General features: G+C 38.5%; 2 protein-coding genes across 4 annotated transcripts; both read right to left on the bottom strand.

Moving 5' to 3' along the window:
• Positions 1–569: 569 nt before the first annotated feature.
• On the bottom strand, positions 570–8,111 carry LOC144086986 (high-affinity choline transporter 1-like). The gene is made up of 9 exons (XM_077617200.1): positions 7,479–8,111; positions 6,234–6,438; positions 6,055–6,168; positions 5,346–5,501; positions 4,163–4,311; positions 3,937–4,080; positions 3,629–3,782; positions 1,666–1,883; positions 570–1,460 (listed from the first exon to the last, which is right to left on the bottom strand). Exons 2-9 carry the CDS (start codon positions 6,415–6,417, stop codon positions 810–812), a joined length of 1,770 nt encoding a protein of 589 aa, XP_077473326.1. The 5' UTR covers positions 6,418–6,438; positions 7,479–8,111; the 3' UTR covers positions 570–809.
• A 576-nt stretch (positions 8,112–8,687) lies between these two features.
• Positions 8,688–13,467, bottom strand: LOC144086988 (claudin-14-like). Of its 3 annotated transcripts, XM_077617204.1 has the most exons (6): positions 12,953–13,467; positions 12,439–12,533; positions 12,155–12,252; positions 10,819–11,022; positions 9,969–10,230; positions 8,688–9,895 (listed from the first exon to the last, which is right to left on the bottom strand). In XM_077617204.1, the coding sequence occupies exons 5-6, from the start codon at positions 10,200–10,202 to the stop codon at positions 9,392–9,394; spliced, it is 738 nt and encodes a 245-aa protein (XP_077473330.1). In that variant the 5' UTR covers positions 10,203–10,230; positions 10,819–11,022; positions 12,155–12,252; positions 12,439–12,533; positions 12,953–13,467; the 3' UTR covers positions 8,688–9,391. The 3 variants fall into 3 exon arrangements, with proteins under 3 accessions (XP_077473330.1, XP_077473328.1, XP_077473329.1); XM_077617202.1 differs by lacking the exon at positions 10,819–11,022 and having other exon boundaries at positions 12,953–13,407; XM_077617203.1 differs by lacking the exon at positions 10,819–11,022 and having other exon boundaries at positions 12,439–12,530; positions 12,953–13,407.
• Positions 13,468–13,599: the final 132 nt, after the last annotated feature.

The following is a 13,599-nucleotide window of genomic DNA, read 5'->3' as shown; positions in this document are numbered from 1 at the left end:
ACTTGTCTGACACAATTTGAGTACACTCAGGGGGACAAAAATAATTCCATAGGAGTGTATTGCACTATTCTCGAATTCTTTTATTTTTCCACAAAGGTTGAAGGGGGTACTTGAGCCCAGAAGACTGCTTAAATCAGTTGTAGTGGCATTTAAAGACGACTCAATTCCATTAAAAGATGCATTATTCCTGACGAGGCAAAGAATGTCCAAAACAAAGGCAGCATCAGATACTTCTCAATAAGAGGAAAGATCCTTCACTACAGAACATGCTGGAGAGCTCATGAGGACAAAAAATACTAGTCCGTTTAGACACAAAATGTTCCTTCATGAAATATTCTCTGCTATGCACATTAAGATTACAGACAGCAAAACAACATCCATAAATTTCATGGAAATTTGCCATTTTACAATTGGAACTGTAGACAAGATTTTTTCTCTCCCAATTCCATACCTGTCAACCTCTGCCGATAACTGCCCTTATAAATGATTATGATTCCCCTTACAAAGCCCCCAAAAACCTTACAAACACCGTACGAGTCGTACGGCGTTTGTAAGGTTTTTGGGGGGTTTGTAAGGGGAATCATAATCATTTCTAAGGGCAGTTATCGGCAGAGGTTGACAGGTATCCAATTCTGAACTAGTATTAGGTCTTACCTTCGTAGTATCCAACCTGGAATGACCAGGAAACATTTTTAATATCCTTTAATATCACTAGCATGAAATAAAATATGTAGGATCATTTGTAAGCCATTGCAGATCCCTACCGCTTTGACTCCTCATGTGGCAGTAGTGAGTTTCTCTTTTAGAGCCTAGTTTTCATCTTGAAACTCCTCAGGACTCGACACCTCATCATTACTTAGGACCTCCCTGTTGGTGAAGGTCGCCGCGAGGGATGCACCCAGAGCTTGTTTGACAGGCGCCATCTCTGAGAGAATGATATTATCATGGCCCACCAGTGTGGCCTTGTCCATGATCTCCTTGCTGTGCTTGGAGACCACGGCATCGAAGAAGTCGTACTTGTGTGACAGCGTACCACTTTCGAACAGGTACTTTGTCAGGTAGGAAAATGCCACATTTGCCAAAAAGGATGCTAACATGGACATTGTCTTGAATGGGAATCTCTGCTGGACGAAATACTCTACATCACCAGAGAGGTGGTGGATCTTCTCTTGGATCACCCAACCAGGATAATAGATGAAGGGCGGAAGTTTTAAATAGGGTTCTCCTCCGCCAATTCGTAGCAAAAGACCAAAGACGTAGGCAGCCACTGAGCCGTAGGTATTGGTTACTTTGACGAAAAGGACACTAAGAAGCTGGGGAAAGACAATGACATAGACAAGGTCCGAGCTCAGGTACCACAGCCCGTACACTGTTCCTGTTAACAACGCCATGGCAGTGGCGAGGGCTCCGAAAACGAAGATTGTAAGACGCATCACCCAGACGATCTCACGATCCGATGCCTAGAAAACAATTAGAGAGTGATCATAGGAATTTCCATCCATCAAATTAATAATGTAGATATTTTGACTGTTCTATTGAACACAGTGAATGTAATGTCTTTTAATTATTGAAAGACCAATTAACAAGTGGCACTTAAGCGGGAATGGTTATATAATTGCATTACTGGTACAAAATATGGTAGTAATTGACAAATTGCAGTCTTACCGACTGTCGAAAGGCAAGTTGATAGATATTCCTGGCAAACATCGAGCTAGCAGAGAGAATGGAGGAATCTGCAGATGACATGACAGCTGCCGATACAGCTCCGAGTCCAAAGAAGGAGATGTAAGGTGGGCAGAGGTGCTGAAGTACAATGGGAAGGATCATGTCGGATTCGTCACGATCTTTTGGAGGCACGGCCCCATAAGAAGTCTGGTTCCAGTCTGGAGATAAAGATGGAAATTTGAAATCTATTGCTAACCTGATTTTTAGGATTCGCAAGGTGTAGACTAGAGCATAGGTGGTGAGGTCGCTTTGGTATATTTCTTGCTAATTAATATTGTGATTAATAAAGTGATTTGTGTCGAACTCACAAAGAAATAGAACTATAGAAATTTGGGCATATTTAGTATTTAGTTTTATATATATAAAATTTATGAATATAAATCATTTTAAATGAGACAATAAGAAAATGTTATACTAGTTTTCCTCTTTTTAATTAAATGGGTATCAATTAACGATTACATATTTATATTTAAATAAAATATAATATTTTTTTATTCTGTTTAGTTTTATTAAAACATGTAAAGGATTAAAAAAAATCAAATATTTTAAGTTACACGACTGAAAAAGGGATCATTCTGACAGGTCAAAATGGATCAAACCTCAATGGCAGCTACAAGGGGATGTGCATATTGATTAATTTGATGATTGAATAATTATCGACCTATTGATTAATTTTCCCTCTGAAGGAAACCAAAACTATTACAATTTGACCGGCTTCAAAGATGAGTTTGACATTTCTGCTGTTAGTCATTTACTGAACTAAAGAAAATGTAGTGTAGATTCCAGTATTGAAATTCAGTAGTAATCATTAATAGCCAGAACCATTTGGACATCATTATGAGACTGGAATAAACCCAAATTTGAAGTGCCTAATTTTTACACGACTATAATTAAAAGCTTTTAGACTTCTGTTGTTTGAATCAGTTCTCATTTAACTCTGCTTAATCCTGAAGTGATTATTTTCATACTTGCTTTCTTTTTAGCGCATGCAACATAATTTCTTTGGCATGTTTTAAACAATAACTTAATTCTCTGGAGATGTACATTCTCCAAACAAGCAGTGGCTGATTAACGCTGTTGCTTATATCGTACATACAACAGCTTCAGATGGGCCAGATTAATTAGCTCGTCTTCAGATGTAATATTCACAAAAGTGCACGGTCTGGTGGGTCTGCGCTTGCCATAGCCTGCTGCTGCTTGTTTACCCTGGAGTCACGGTAGGCGTCTACATTTTCACATCTGATAAAAGTGTTGATGCAGTAAACAACTGAGTATGGCATTCTGTTTCCTTTGATTGAAATCTCCATGTCTGACAATGGTTCGGATGCACAGGATTTTCTTGTCATAGTCATCAATTGTTGATGGCTTCAACATCAGTATGTTAATCCTGAATTTGAGAAGGGATTGCAAACATTTTACAGCAAGGGCCACCAAGATGAATAATCTGACTGGGAGGACTGGCAGCGATCATTCAATGGCACTGAAAGATGACCATGTGCTTTCAGTGCTCGTGGAGGTTCAAAAAATCTAATTTTAAAGAGGTAGTACTTTGTTTTTTTTAAGTACATCATCATTTTTAAGTACAACATCAATGAAAATGCATTGCAGGGCTTATCTTTGAATATCATAGGTGCAGATTTTGATGAAAATTTGTCTGGGATCTAAAAAGCAACATGACAATCTTTGGCAATTTGAGCTACAGCACATCCATGCGGACCCCCATTATGGCACAAGTCCATTGCACAGGGTTATTGACTTCAACAAAGGAGTCCATTCATTTTGCCCATCAAGGATCAAATTACATTAGCCGAACATCAATCCCGTCCTTAAAAAGCGTACTTTCTTCCTGACTGAAGAATACACAAAAAGGAAGGACCCAACACATATAGCAGTGTATATTTACCAGTGGATGCCCCTATTGCTCCTATGAGGATAGAGGGAACAGCCATGACCAAACAACCAAAGGCAGCAAGGAAGGAAAGGACCTGGGCGTAGGTAGCTGAAGAGGCAGAAAGAACCCGTTGAAAATAGACCTGCCAGGGAATCCCCCCCAATATCTAGAAACAGAAATATATTTTTTTTTACTGCTAATAGAGTTTCATCAGATCAAGTGACTGCAAGGGCTCCCGCCCCATATATAAACATCAACACTACAAACACATAGATTTACTGGTTTGAATAAGCATGTTTCTGTAAATAGGTATAATTTACCAGCAAGCAGAAATTATCTCCCCAGAGCCATTTGTCAGCGGGATCAACCTTTCCCAGCCAGGGTGACTGGTGGATGGCCGTACTGGCTGTCACGCTGATGTCTGACACGGCAGGATTGGATAACGCAAAAGGCACACTGATCCACTATTTAATGGAAATATTGCATTTTATTATCAGTAATGGTGACTGTCATGTGAATGTTTTGGTTTTTGATTGTGAGACTCACCAAACCCACAAAGATGCAGAAGAGTTGCACTACATCAGTGTAGGCAACTGAGTAGAGTCCTCCCACAAGAGTGTAGAAGATAGCAATCAGGGCTGAGATCACCACTGACATGTTGATGTTTATGTCAACGATCACACTCAAAGTGGCTCCTGTGGGTTCGTATACATTTAGTATTTAAACTGTCATTATACATCAAATACAAATACAATGGTACCTTGACATATGATCTTAATCCGTTCCGGGACTGAGATCGTATGTCGAGCTTTTCGTAACTCGAGCAGACGTTTCCCATTGAAATGAACTAAAAACAAATTAATTTGTTCCAACCCTCTGGAAAAACACCAAAAACTGGATATTGGAGTGGAAAAAATGTTTTATTTCTTCTAATTCGCCATCTATTAACAAAGTAACACATAACTAGTGGTTTAATAGTAATAAAATGTGTTTAATAGAAGTAAAATTAGACACATTTCAAAGGGGGAAGAGAGGGAGAGAAGGACAGAGAGGAGGGGGGGGGGGCGTTAATTCGTTCCAACCCTCTGAAAAAACACCAAAAACAGGATATTGGATTGGAAAAAACGTTTTATTTCTTCTAATTCGCCATCTATTAACAAAGTAACACATAACTAGTGGTTTAATAGTAATAAAATGCGTTGAATAGAATTAAAATTAGACGCATTTCGCGGAGGGTAGAGACAGCAATATCGGCCTATCGGTGTTATGTGCACGAGTATGCTTCACTACCCAGAAAGCCCTCTTTTTGCCCGCGCATGCGCGTTGTGCGTTTCCTGGTCGAAACTCGTCTGAATAAATCGTTGAGTGCTCGTAGATATCTGTTATACACAAAAGAGATGCAGCAAAAAAGACAGTGCGCTACAATGATAAACAGCCTCTCATGTCATGGCCACCTGGCTTGGTCGCATCTCGAAATTTTGATCGTATCGCGGGCGAATTATTCGATCGAAATTTTCGTCGTACCATGTCATACCACGAGCTGATCGTAGGTCGAGGTACCACTGTAGCACAAAAAGTAGTGAATTTAAGTGATGTTTTTTTTTGTTTTTTTTGACTTCTGTGTGTCACACATATATAAAGCTTAGACGGTCAAAATACTTTAAATTACTTGTGCTGGGGGGAAAAGTTTGGGAGTCACTGGTCTAGAAAGCACTCAAGAATTACCTACCCAGGGCAGATAAAATGGCAGCAGACCAGAAGATTTCACCCATAACAGCAGGGATAAAAAGCAACCCTCCCATTCTCTTTCCATAGAGCTGTTGAAAAGGATCCAGCATAGTGACGTAGCCCCGGGATCGCATGGGTTTGGCAAAGAAAAGCCCACCTGGAACAAGTCAAATAACAATGTCCATAAAGATCATTTCGGGTAGTTCTCATGGGATTTCACACTACAGTACAATGATACTGCTTTAACTATTTCAGTGCCATTGACAATGAGTGATGTCTAATCATATGGCTATTTAGATCCTTTTGAGGTATATTTAAATTAGTTTGTCACTCATAGACATCCAACTCGTTTCACCGAGGAGGCTATCAGCCAATTAAAGACTACCCTCAATAAATCACATCAAAGTTAAAATATCTTGTAGTTTCATTCAGGACAGACAAATTTTGAAAAAAAAGATAAAATTGAGTGTTGAAAGTGCGTTTTGACATAACACACATTAATATAGTGGAACAACAGTTACAAATGATGAAATGTTTTATAAATAAATAAAAATAAGGTGACAATTGGCTGACCACCAATTCAAGGTGTCCCCTGCCCTGTGCCCATAGTTGGCCGGGATAGGCTCCAGAACCCCCTGCGACCCTTGTGTGAATGAAATTAATGAATAAACAAGGAGCAAACCTAATTTCAGCAGCTCAATAGTTCTTACCTAGTACCAGGCTGAGAGCATAGCCAAAGGGTGCTTGGGCCCAAGCCAAACCATAGTCAGGTAAATAGACATTCTCAGCTGTCCCATTAATGTAGCCCCCACCCACCCAAGTAGCTGAAAGAAAAGAAAGTACAAATCAACTATATTTATCTCCATGGTACCAATTTGAGGGAACTCACCTGTCATTGTGAATACACCCACAAACAAGCCAATGTCCCGACCACCAACCATGATCCTCTCGCTTCGTTCACCGCCATCACCCACGCCTGAGTTCTTGTTTTTCCACGCTGCCCAAATGCCCACGAAGAGAATCACTAGATAAAAAAGGACAATGGCCACCAGACCCTCGACGTGGATGGTCATCTTGCTCGGTGTGCTCAAGTGCTAATTGAGGAAACACTACAATTAAAGAAATTGAAGAAAGAAAAATGCATATGTATATCTAAATGTAATCTGGCCCATAAAAGGCCATCGACATGATCACTTTTAGTAGTTGGGGAGGACCTCCTAGTGAGTTTGTGTACCCAAATTTATCTTGAGATAAATATGGGTACATAAAAATACCAACAAAAACAATTTAAATGTTGCATGAAAGAAACTGTCAACTTTACTGAATATATAACATAAATAATATCACAAACAAATACTCTAAATATTGAAGATTGGGTTTGTGCGTCAGCTACACAGTTGAGCATTTGATCACAGGTTGGTGCCCGTAGTTAGCTGGGATAGGCTCCAGCACCCCCCGCAAACCTTTAGAGGATAATCCGTTCGGAAAATGAATGAATGGATATTTGAGATTATTTGGTAAACATGAAAAATGTCTACATTGAACACAAAATATGATCCCCATTATTGACAGCCCCTTTTCCAATGTATAGTATATAGGTTATTTTTTCACCCCATGTCTCACATTCCTCTTCTTTTGAAAGGTTTAAGACAAATATGCTCAGCTCTTAATGTGCAGGAACAACAAAGATGTGAACTCTCATCTGCTGCGAACGAGGCTAAAAAATATGTTTTCCATTAAAATGAAGATTCATTTGCCATTCTAAATGAGTTTCATCCTTTAGGTTCAGGACCAAAATGCAAAACAAACCTAACTGCAATGAAAATGTCTTAATTAATTAAATATTAGCTCATCAATAAATGTTACATACATTTATTTTCTTTGTACACTTTAGTTGAGCAAAATGGGGCATATGAATGACTTAAAACAAGCGGGAAGTTAATATAGAGTGATCTTTTGCACTCAGTTTGTCGCATCCTAAGTACCAGACCTAGAGGCTCCCTTTGAGAATGACACCATGGATTATTGGGGGCGAGATACCCTATTGATCCATTTGTAAATCAATATTACTATGGCAATATGCATAACAGCTTGGGAAGTTGAAAATATGAATTAAAAAAAAAAACAGTCTTACCTTTTCTTTGGAGAACCAGAAGTGAGTTGATAACCACAGCCAAAATCAACAAAAAGTAGGATCCGAATATTTCTACAAGAAAAGATGCCTGTTGGATAGAAGAAATATATTTTACCTTGTGGTGTTGAAATTCTGAATAGATTTTAAGTCTCAAAATATCTGCCACATCTGCAGGAAACGTGTGTGCGCACGAGAGAGGGAGAACTGGGGATGGAGCAAGGGAGTGGAAAGGTGGGTGGGGGTGGTTTGTCGAGGGTGTGGAGATGAATGGGAGTGGTGGGTTTATTGGATGCTGTCAGGGTGGGTAGATGCTGGATAAATGTCTTCCAGGGCAGGACCAAAATAGCAACTAATAGAGAGTGGCGTGACGTGCAGCCTCGCCTGCGCAGGTTTTCAATATATATGAACAATTGGCAATTGATTATATGTACACTCGGTTAATTGTCAAAACTTGGCAAGATATAGCTTATAAAATGGTTAGTTTGAATGATTTGTGACTGGGAACTTCAGGTCTGCACCTGCGAGTCACTCATTTTAGATCCATGCCACTAAATTTCAGGTATGGTAGTGAAGTTCTGACCACTGAATGTCATGTTAAATTTGATTTATGAGGTGGTGTAGATGGGGAGGAAACAATGGCTTGAATCTTTGTCAGTTTGTCATTTGTGCAACAAGTGATGACATATTGCCATAGATGCTTTCGTTGTGTTGTGTAGTTCAGATTCATTTTATATGATATGACTTTGTTTGTCTCCAAAGTCAAGTGTGATAGTTGAACATGTCAATGTTGAAAATGGAAAAGGTGGCTGACTTTCACATGACTTTTTTCCATAAAGGCCTAGTTATAGTATTGTATTGGATAAATAAAAATAAAAGTAAAATCTGGGGATTGAGTTTACTTGTGTTTATTGCCCATAAAAATCTGATACTTGAGGGAAGTTGAGAACACAGTTGCTTATAAACAAATGTGTCATTTTCTTCAGTTTTTATAGGTGTTTTGGAGTATATGGATGTTGATTTACAGTTAACATAATTAAATTATACTTTTATTTTATTTATTTTCACCGGTACTTATATGTGGTTTCCATCTGATTTATGTTGCATGTTTGTGCTATCATTTTTTATAGAATTGGTGGGTTGTTGTGGTGATTTTTCCACTTTATTAGAAAATCTAGTTTAAGAATGAGTTTTACAAACATCCCAAAAATATTTATCGGGATGGACCTGCAACACTTTTATTTGATTTATTTTTAAGGCTTTTAAAACAAATAAACAGTGATGAGTAAAAATAGTTATCAAATCATATGGTGAAGAAATACCAATCATTTACTAAAAAATAAACACAGCTGTGAAATATGTTACTGTTAATTAAAAGCCATTCCTCAAAGGAAATATAATGTGCTGAGAAGGGAGACGTTTGTTCTGCTACAATGTTATGACAGGCACAGTAGCTGGTGACAGGCTAACATCTAATTGGGAGTTTTTCTTATGAATACACATTTGCGTGTGCAAAACCAATTAGATGTTTTGTGGAATAAAACAATACCCATTTTACATCAACAAATGTTTAAAAACATTCGTGCAAATGAGCTCAATCATGCTTGTTTTTCTGATATAAGTTACATTCAGTATGATTTAGCATTGTGTTTCATTTTAATGAGAATAATTGTTATACTAAATATAAACAGAAAGACCCACCTTGTCTGCATTAATTGCCACAGAGTGAAGATGCCCTTAGTTTCTATTCACTAATAAATGTCGCTGCCTAGCGGTACTTTAGCCACATTGCAGTGTAATCCGTTGAGTTTCTGTGAAAATGTAAAAGTCCCACTTAACTTTTTTTTTTGCATAGTTTTTTGCTTCCTTTTTTTACACTTAGGTGTGCTGACGTTAAAAGCATCACCACCAAGACATTAGACATAATTATTAAGTCTGTAGCCACTGCTGGATTGAGAGAAAAGTGACGGTGCACGATTATCCTTGAGGGCCTCTGCAGGATTGTACGGGGGTGCTGGTGTATAAGTGTTGTTGTAGGGAGGAGGGGATGTAGGCTGACTCCTCTGCCTTTGGGGACTTCTCAGCGACCGTTCACCGCTGCTGCTCCAGATCAGTACAACACCCCCAGACAGACTGAGGCAGGCTGACGCGTAACCGAGATACACCGCCAGGCCAATTTCGTACTTCATGCCACTTGGAAGGAAGGGGTCATAGAAATCTATGACGATGTCATTGGTGGTCCAGCACACCGTTGTCAAGCAGAGTAATCCGGCACAGAGGAAACATACCCCTCCGCTCATCACGAGCGGAGACTTAATTAATGAGCCTTGGGCAAAGTAGGTGCACTTCATCCCCATGACAGAAACCACGATTGCCAGGGTGGAGGAGACACAGGAGAGCACCATAAGCGCTCGTGCAGCCTATTGATGATACAGACATTTCGCAAAACGTTATTCATGCTAACATTCACTCAAGCTGTAAGAAAACTTGTACCTGCATATCCTGTGGCAGCGCCAGTAATGATCTGTACACCTCACACTGATAAATACCCGTGCTGTGCCATACACACTCCATCCACAGACCTTTCATGTAGGCCGTTGCCGTGATGATGTTCGAGCCGATGTAGGCTGTACTGCGCCAGTGTGGGAGTACCGTGGCAACTATAGTTCCCACAAATCCAAGCAGGCTCAATAATAAACCGACGAGCTGAACAGCAGTACTGGCCATGTTTGATTCACCTGGGAAGACTTCTGAGCTGTAAAAATTCACATACAGTTGTAAAAGTCAGAGCAATATATGATCATGTCATCTTGTGGAAGACTTCGTGTGTGTGGTTCCAGTTTTTTCCAACTTTACAATGTCTTTTTGAGTCTGTATCCGTTTTTGCTACTGCAACCAAGATGGCGCCGTTCAAGTCACAGCCGGCGGCGGTAGCTCCGTCCACTCTTGCTCGTTTTGTGTTTTTGCTGCTTTTCTGTCTTAATGATTTGATATGGTGATTCTCAATGATCCCATTTACTTTGATTTGCTTTGTACTTTGTGCTTTTGCTTTGTTGTTCTGTTGTTCTTGCTACTGCCACAATGAAATTTCCCGAATACGGGATGAATAAAGTTATCCAATCCAATCCAATAACTAAATAAATATAGTGTATGGAAATATCTAATCGCATATGTAAATAAAGGTGCTGAATTATATAAAAGCTGGGGAAAGGAGCACTCATTTCAATGAACAAGAGTATCTAATTCTAATGCAGTATTAACATTAATTCATTCAACTTTCACAGTCAAAATGGAGTAAAGTCTCCCACTGTGAATTGCAGCCAGTGAGTTAACCATTATCTACCTTTAACAACAGGTGCATTCTTGAGTCTCTGAAGGTGCAGTTGCAGTTTATTCTTCCAGCGAAGGGCACTCTCCCCAGAAGCAGCCAATTCCAGTGAGCTTACATTTTGTCACGGGCTCCTAGCCATTTCTTAAGTGTGACATGAAGGAGCTAAAACTATTCTGGCTTCAGTCTCCACTGAGTGGCAGGTGTCTACATCTGTAACTAATGAGACCAGTTTTCAGCTTCTCTCTACTTCTCGCTTACAATCTCACCGCCCCTCAGGAGAGAAATTAAACATTGACAGAAACCACCCAAGCTTGGAGTACTGTACAGATAGGAAACACTGACATTGAAAATGTTCGCACAAAGCCGGCTGTGTTTAAGCATTATGACCTCTTCAATACACAGACTAGTTGGATAATTTTTGATGTGCACACGTTCTTAAGATTTAGGCTGAGAGAACCGTAGCTCAACTCTTAAGTTAAGCATTGATATCCATCTTTTTTCCTGCTGTGTGTTGTGAACAAAAGGTCAAAAGGAATTGGCTCTTAAGAGATTTGGCTGTTTCATAACAATGGCGAAATTTGGCACGGGTGCTTTTTGCTAATATTTTTATTACACAAATAGCAAATTCTGCATTTGTTATTATGTAAAAGGAGTATAAATGTATTGAACTATTAATAATGTAATAGACTTGTCTATTTATTGGAACATTTTAAGAACTAGCTGTTCTCTGGATCTGATTATGAATCCACGATATGGCACTTATTTAACTCATTGGCTTCCAATGGCAGTGCTTGACTGAACACCTTTCATCGTCATTGCACTGAAAGATGAGCACTCAGATAGTCCTCCAAGTTGAAATGAATTGGACAGCTATTGTTGTTACTGGCAGGCAATGAGTTAAATGCTATTAGAAAAAAAAAGAGTGTTTTGGGGTCCATAAACACAGTGTCTTCCTGTTTTTTATTGAAAACTGTAAAAATTTGATTAATTTAAGTGGTAATTTATTTATCACATGGATGTTAGTATGTTTAATTCTCAGACTTTGGACAGTTTATACAAAACAGTTGGCTAAAAACATTTTAAAATGTGTTTCCTTGGTCAATTGTGTAAAGTGAGGCTGGAAAAATTAAGATTTTAGACACCGAATCAAAGTCCATGTCAGCATAGATCCAAGTGACTTGACCTGCATTTATTTAGAATTGTGATCTGATCAGATGTCAATCCAATTCCTGGAAAAAAATGCTTTACTTTTTAGGTTTTGCTAATTTTTTTTTTTATATCCTGTTGAGTTGAATCATTAAATAAAAGTCATTAAAAGCTGTGAATGAATGACTGCAGTAAAACACACCTGAACACCTGCGTCATGGTAAAATTGGTTTCAGAGATCAACTTGTGGTCACAGAGGGGAAACCTGCTCATTTGGCTCAGAAACAATCCATGCTTTGGCTATAGACAAGAATAATAATTATGTTAGTTTTGCAATGTCTTCTTTTAACAGATAAGAAAAACAGTTTACACTAAAGTACTCATAGTGAATATGAACATACATACATACATAACATGTTTTATTTAAACACAATTGATATATATATATATATTTTTTCATGGGTATGATATAAATGCAGTACATACTTAGAGGCCGGCCCGGTGTAGAATCTGCACTTTCGTGTCTCATTAAGAACATAGCTGCCCTTCATCTTTCATCTGCAATCAAAGCACACAACCTGCTGGAGAAAAGAACATTTTAAATCAACCTTTCTGAGAAATCAGCTCACTGCAAATGCTCACTCCTAAAATAACGCACTTCTGCGAAGCGTGTCTTTGGTGAGGGTGATAATATTTAAATGTAGAACACCTAATAGTCTTAGTTCGAAAGAATAATCCCGTGATTAACAGCAAAGCATGGCTCTTGTGCAATGTACTCGAGGATAACAATGTATTTGGGTGTGCCGAGCCACATACTGTATATTGTCTTGCTGTGCAATGAACTCAAGGGCTCCAAAGGCAATAGACAAATTCTCTATGACCTTCAATGACCTGTATTTAGACTGCTGATAATAGATAAAACACAATGTGGATCGCACATACACTAGAAACTCATTAAAACTAGCTAGAAAAATAGGCACATTTTTGATAGTTCCTGTACCTGTTGAATCCGTTGCCGTCTTTCTCCTTTCTCTGTCTGAGACTCAGATGAAGACCGCTTCACCTCCTGAGTCCATTAAAGCCACTTTCTCCAAAACCACGCTTACTACAGTAGGCATCCAATGCGTGATCTGTAGGCAGGATAATCTGAGATACTCACTGTTAATTGGCTACAATTCTACTAGCATTTAAAAATGTCAGTGAACTGCTATTTTGCCTATGTTTGGAATATTTAGGTTTTATTTATATTTTTTCTCACCATTACAGATAAAGAAAAAAAGACAAACCTAAAATATTGTACCTATTCACCATATTAAAGAAAATTCATTTTGCAAGGATGCACATGATAATGGTGTTTTCTATCCCTTCAAGATGCCTTTTTCACAGAGATTGTCAACTGGGCGAAATAGCCCCCCCATTAGTACCATACCATATGAACACCAAAATTTACATACAAATAATAATAAATTTCAAGGAAATATAATATATTACAGTGCAATGTGACTACTATTTATACATATATATATACGTGTCTTTTTTACTTTTACATTTCAACAATTTGAATCAAGCACTTAGCCAAGTCTTCACTATTACTATATTTAAGTGCAGTTTTCAAACTGTTTATGAATAAACCTAAGTTTTTTGACA

The sequence above is a fragment of the Stigmatopora argus genome, chromosome 13, assembly GCF_051989625.1.
Source record: "Stigmatopora argus isolate UIUO_Sarg chromosome 13, RoL_Sarg_1.0, whole genome shotgun sequence".
In the NCBI taxonomy this organism is placed as follows: Eukaryota; Metazoa; Chordata; class Actinopteri; order Syngnathiformes; family Syngnathidae; genus Stigmatopora; species Stigmatopora argus.
Note: the sequence above shows the minus strand (reverse complement) of the source record. Positions and strands in the feature narration are given on the sequence as shown.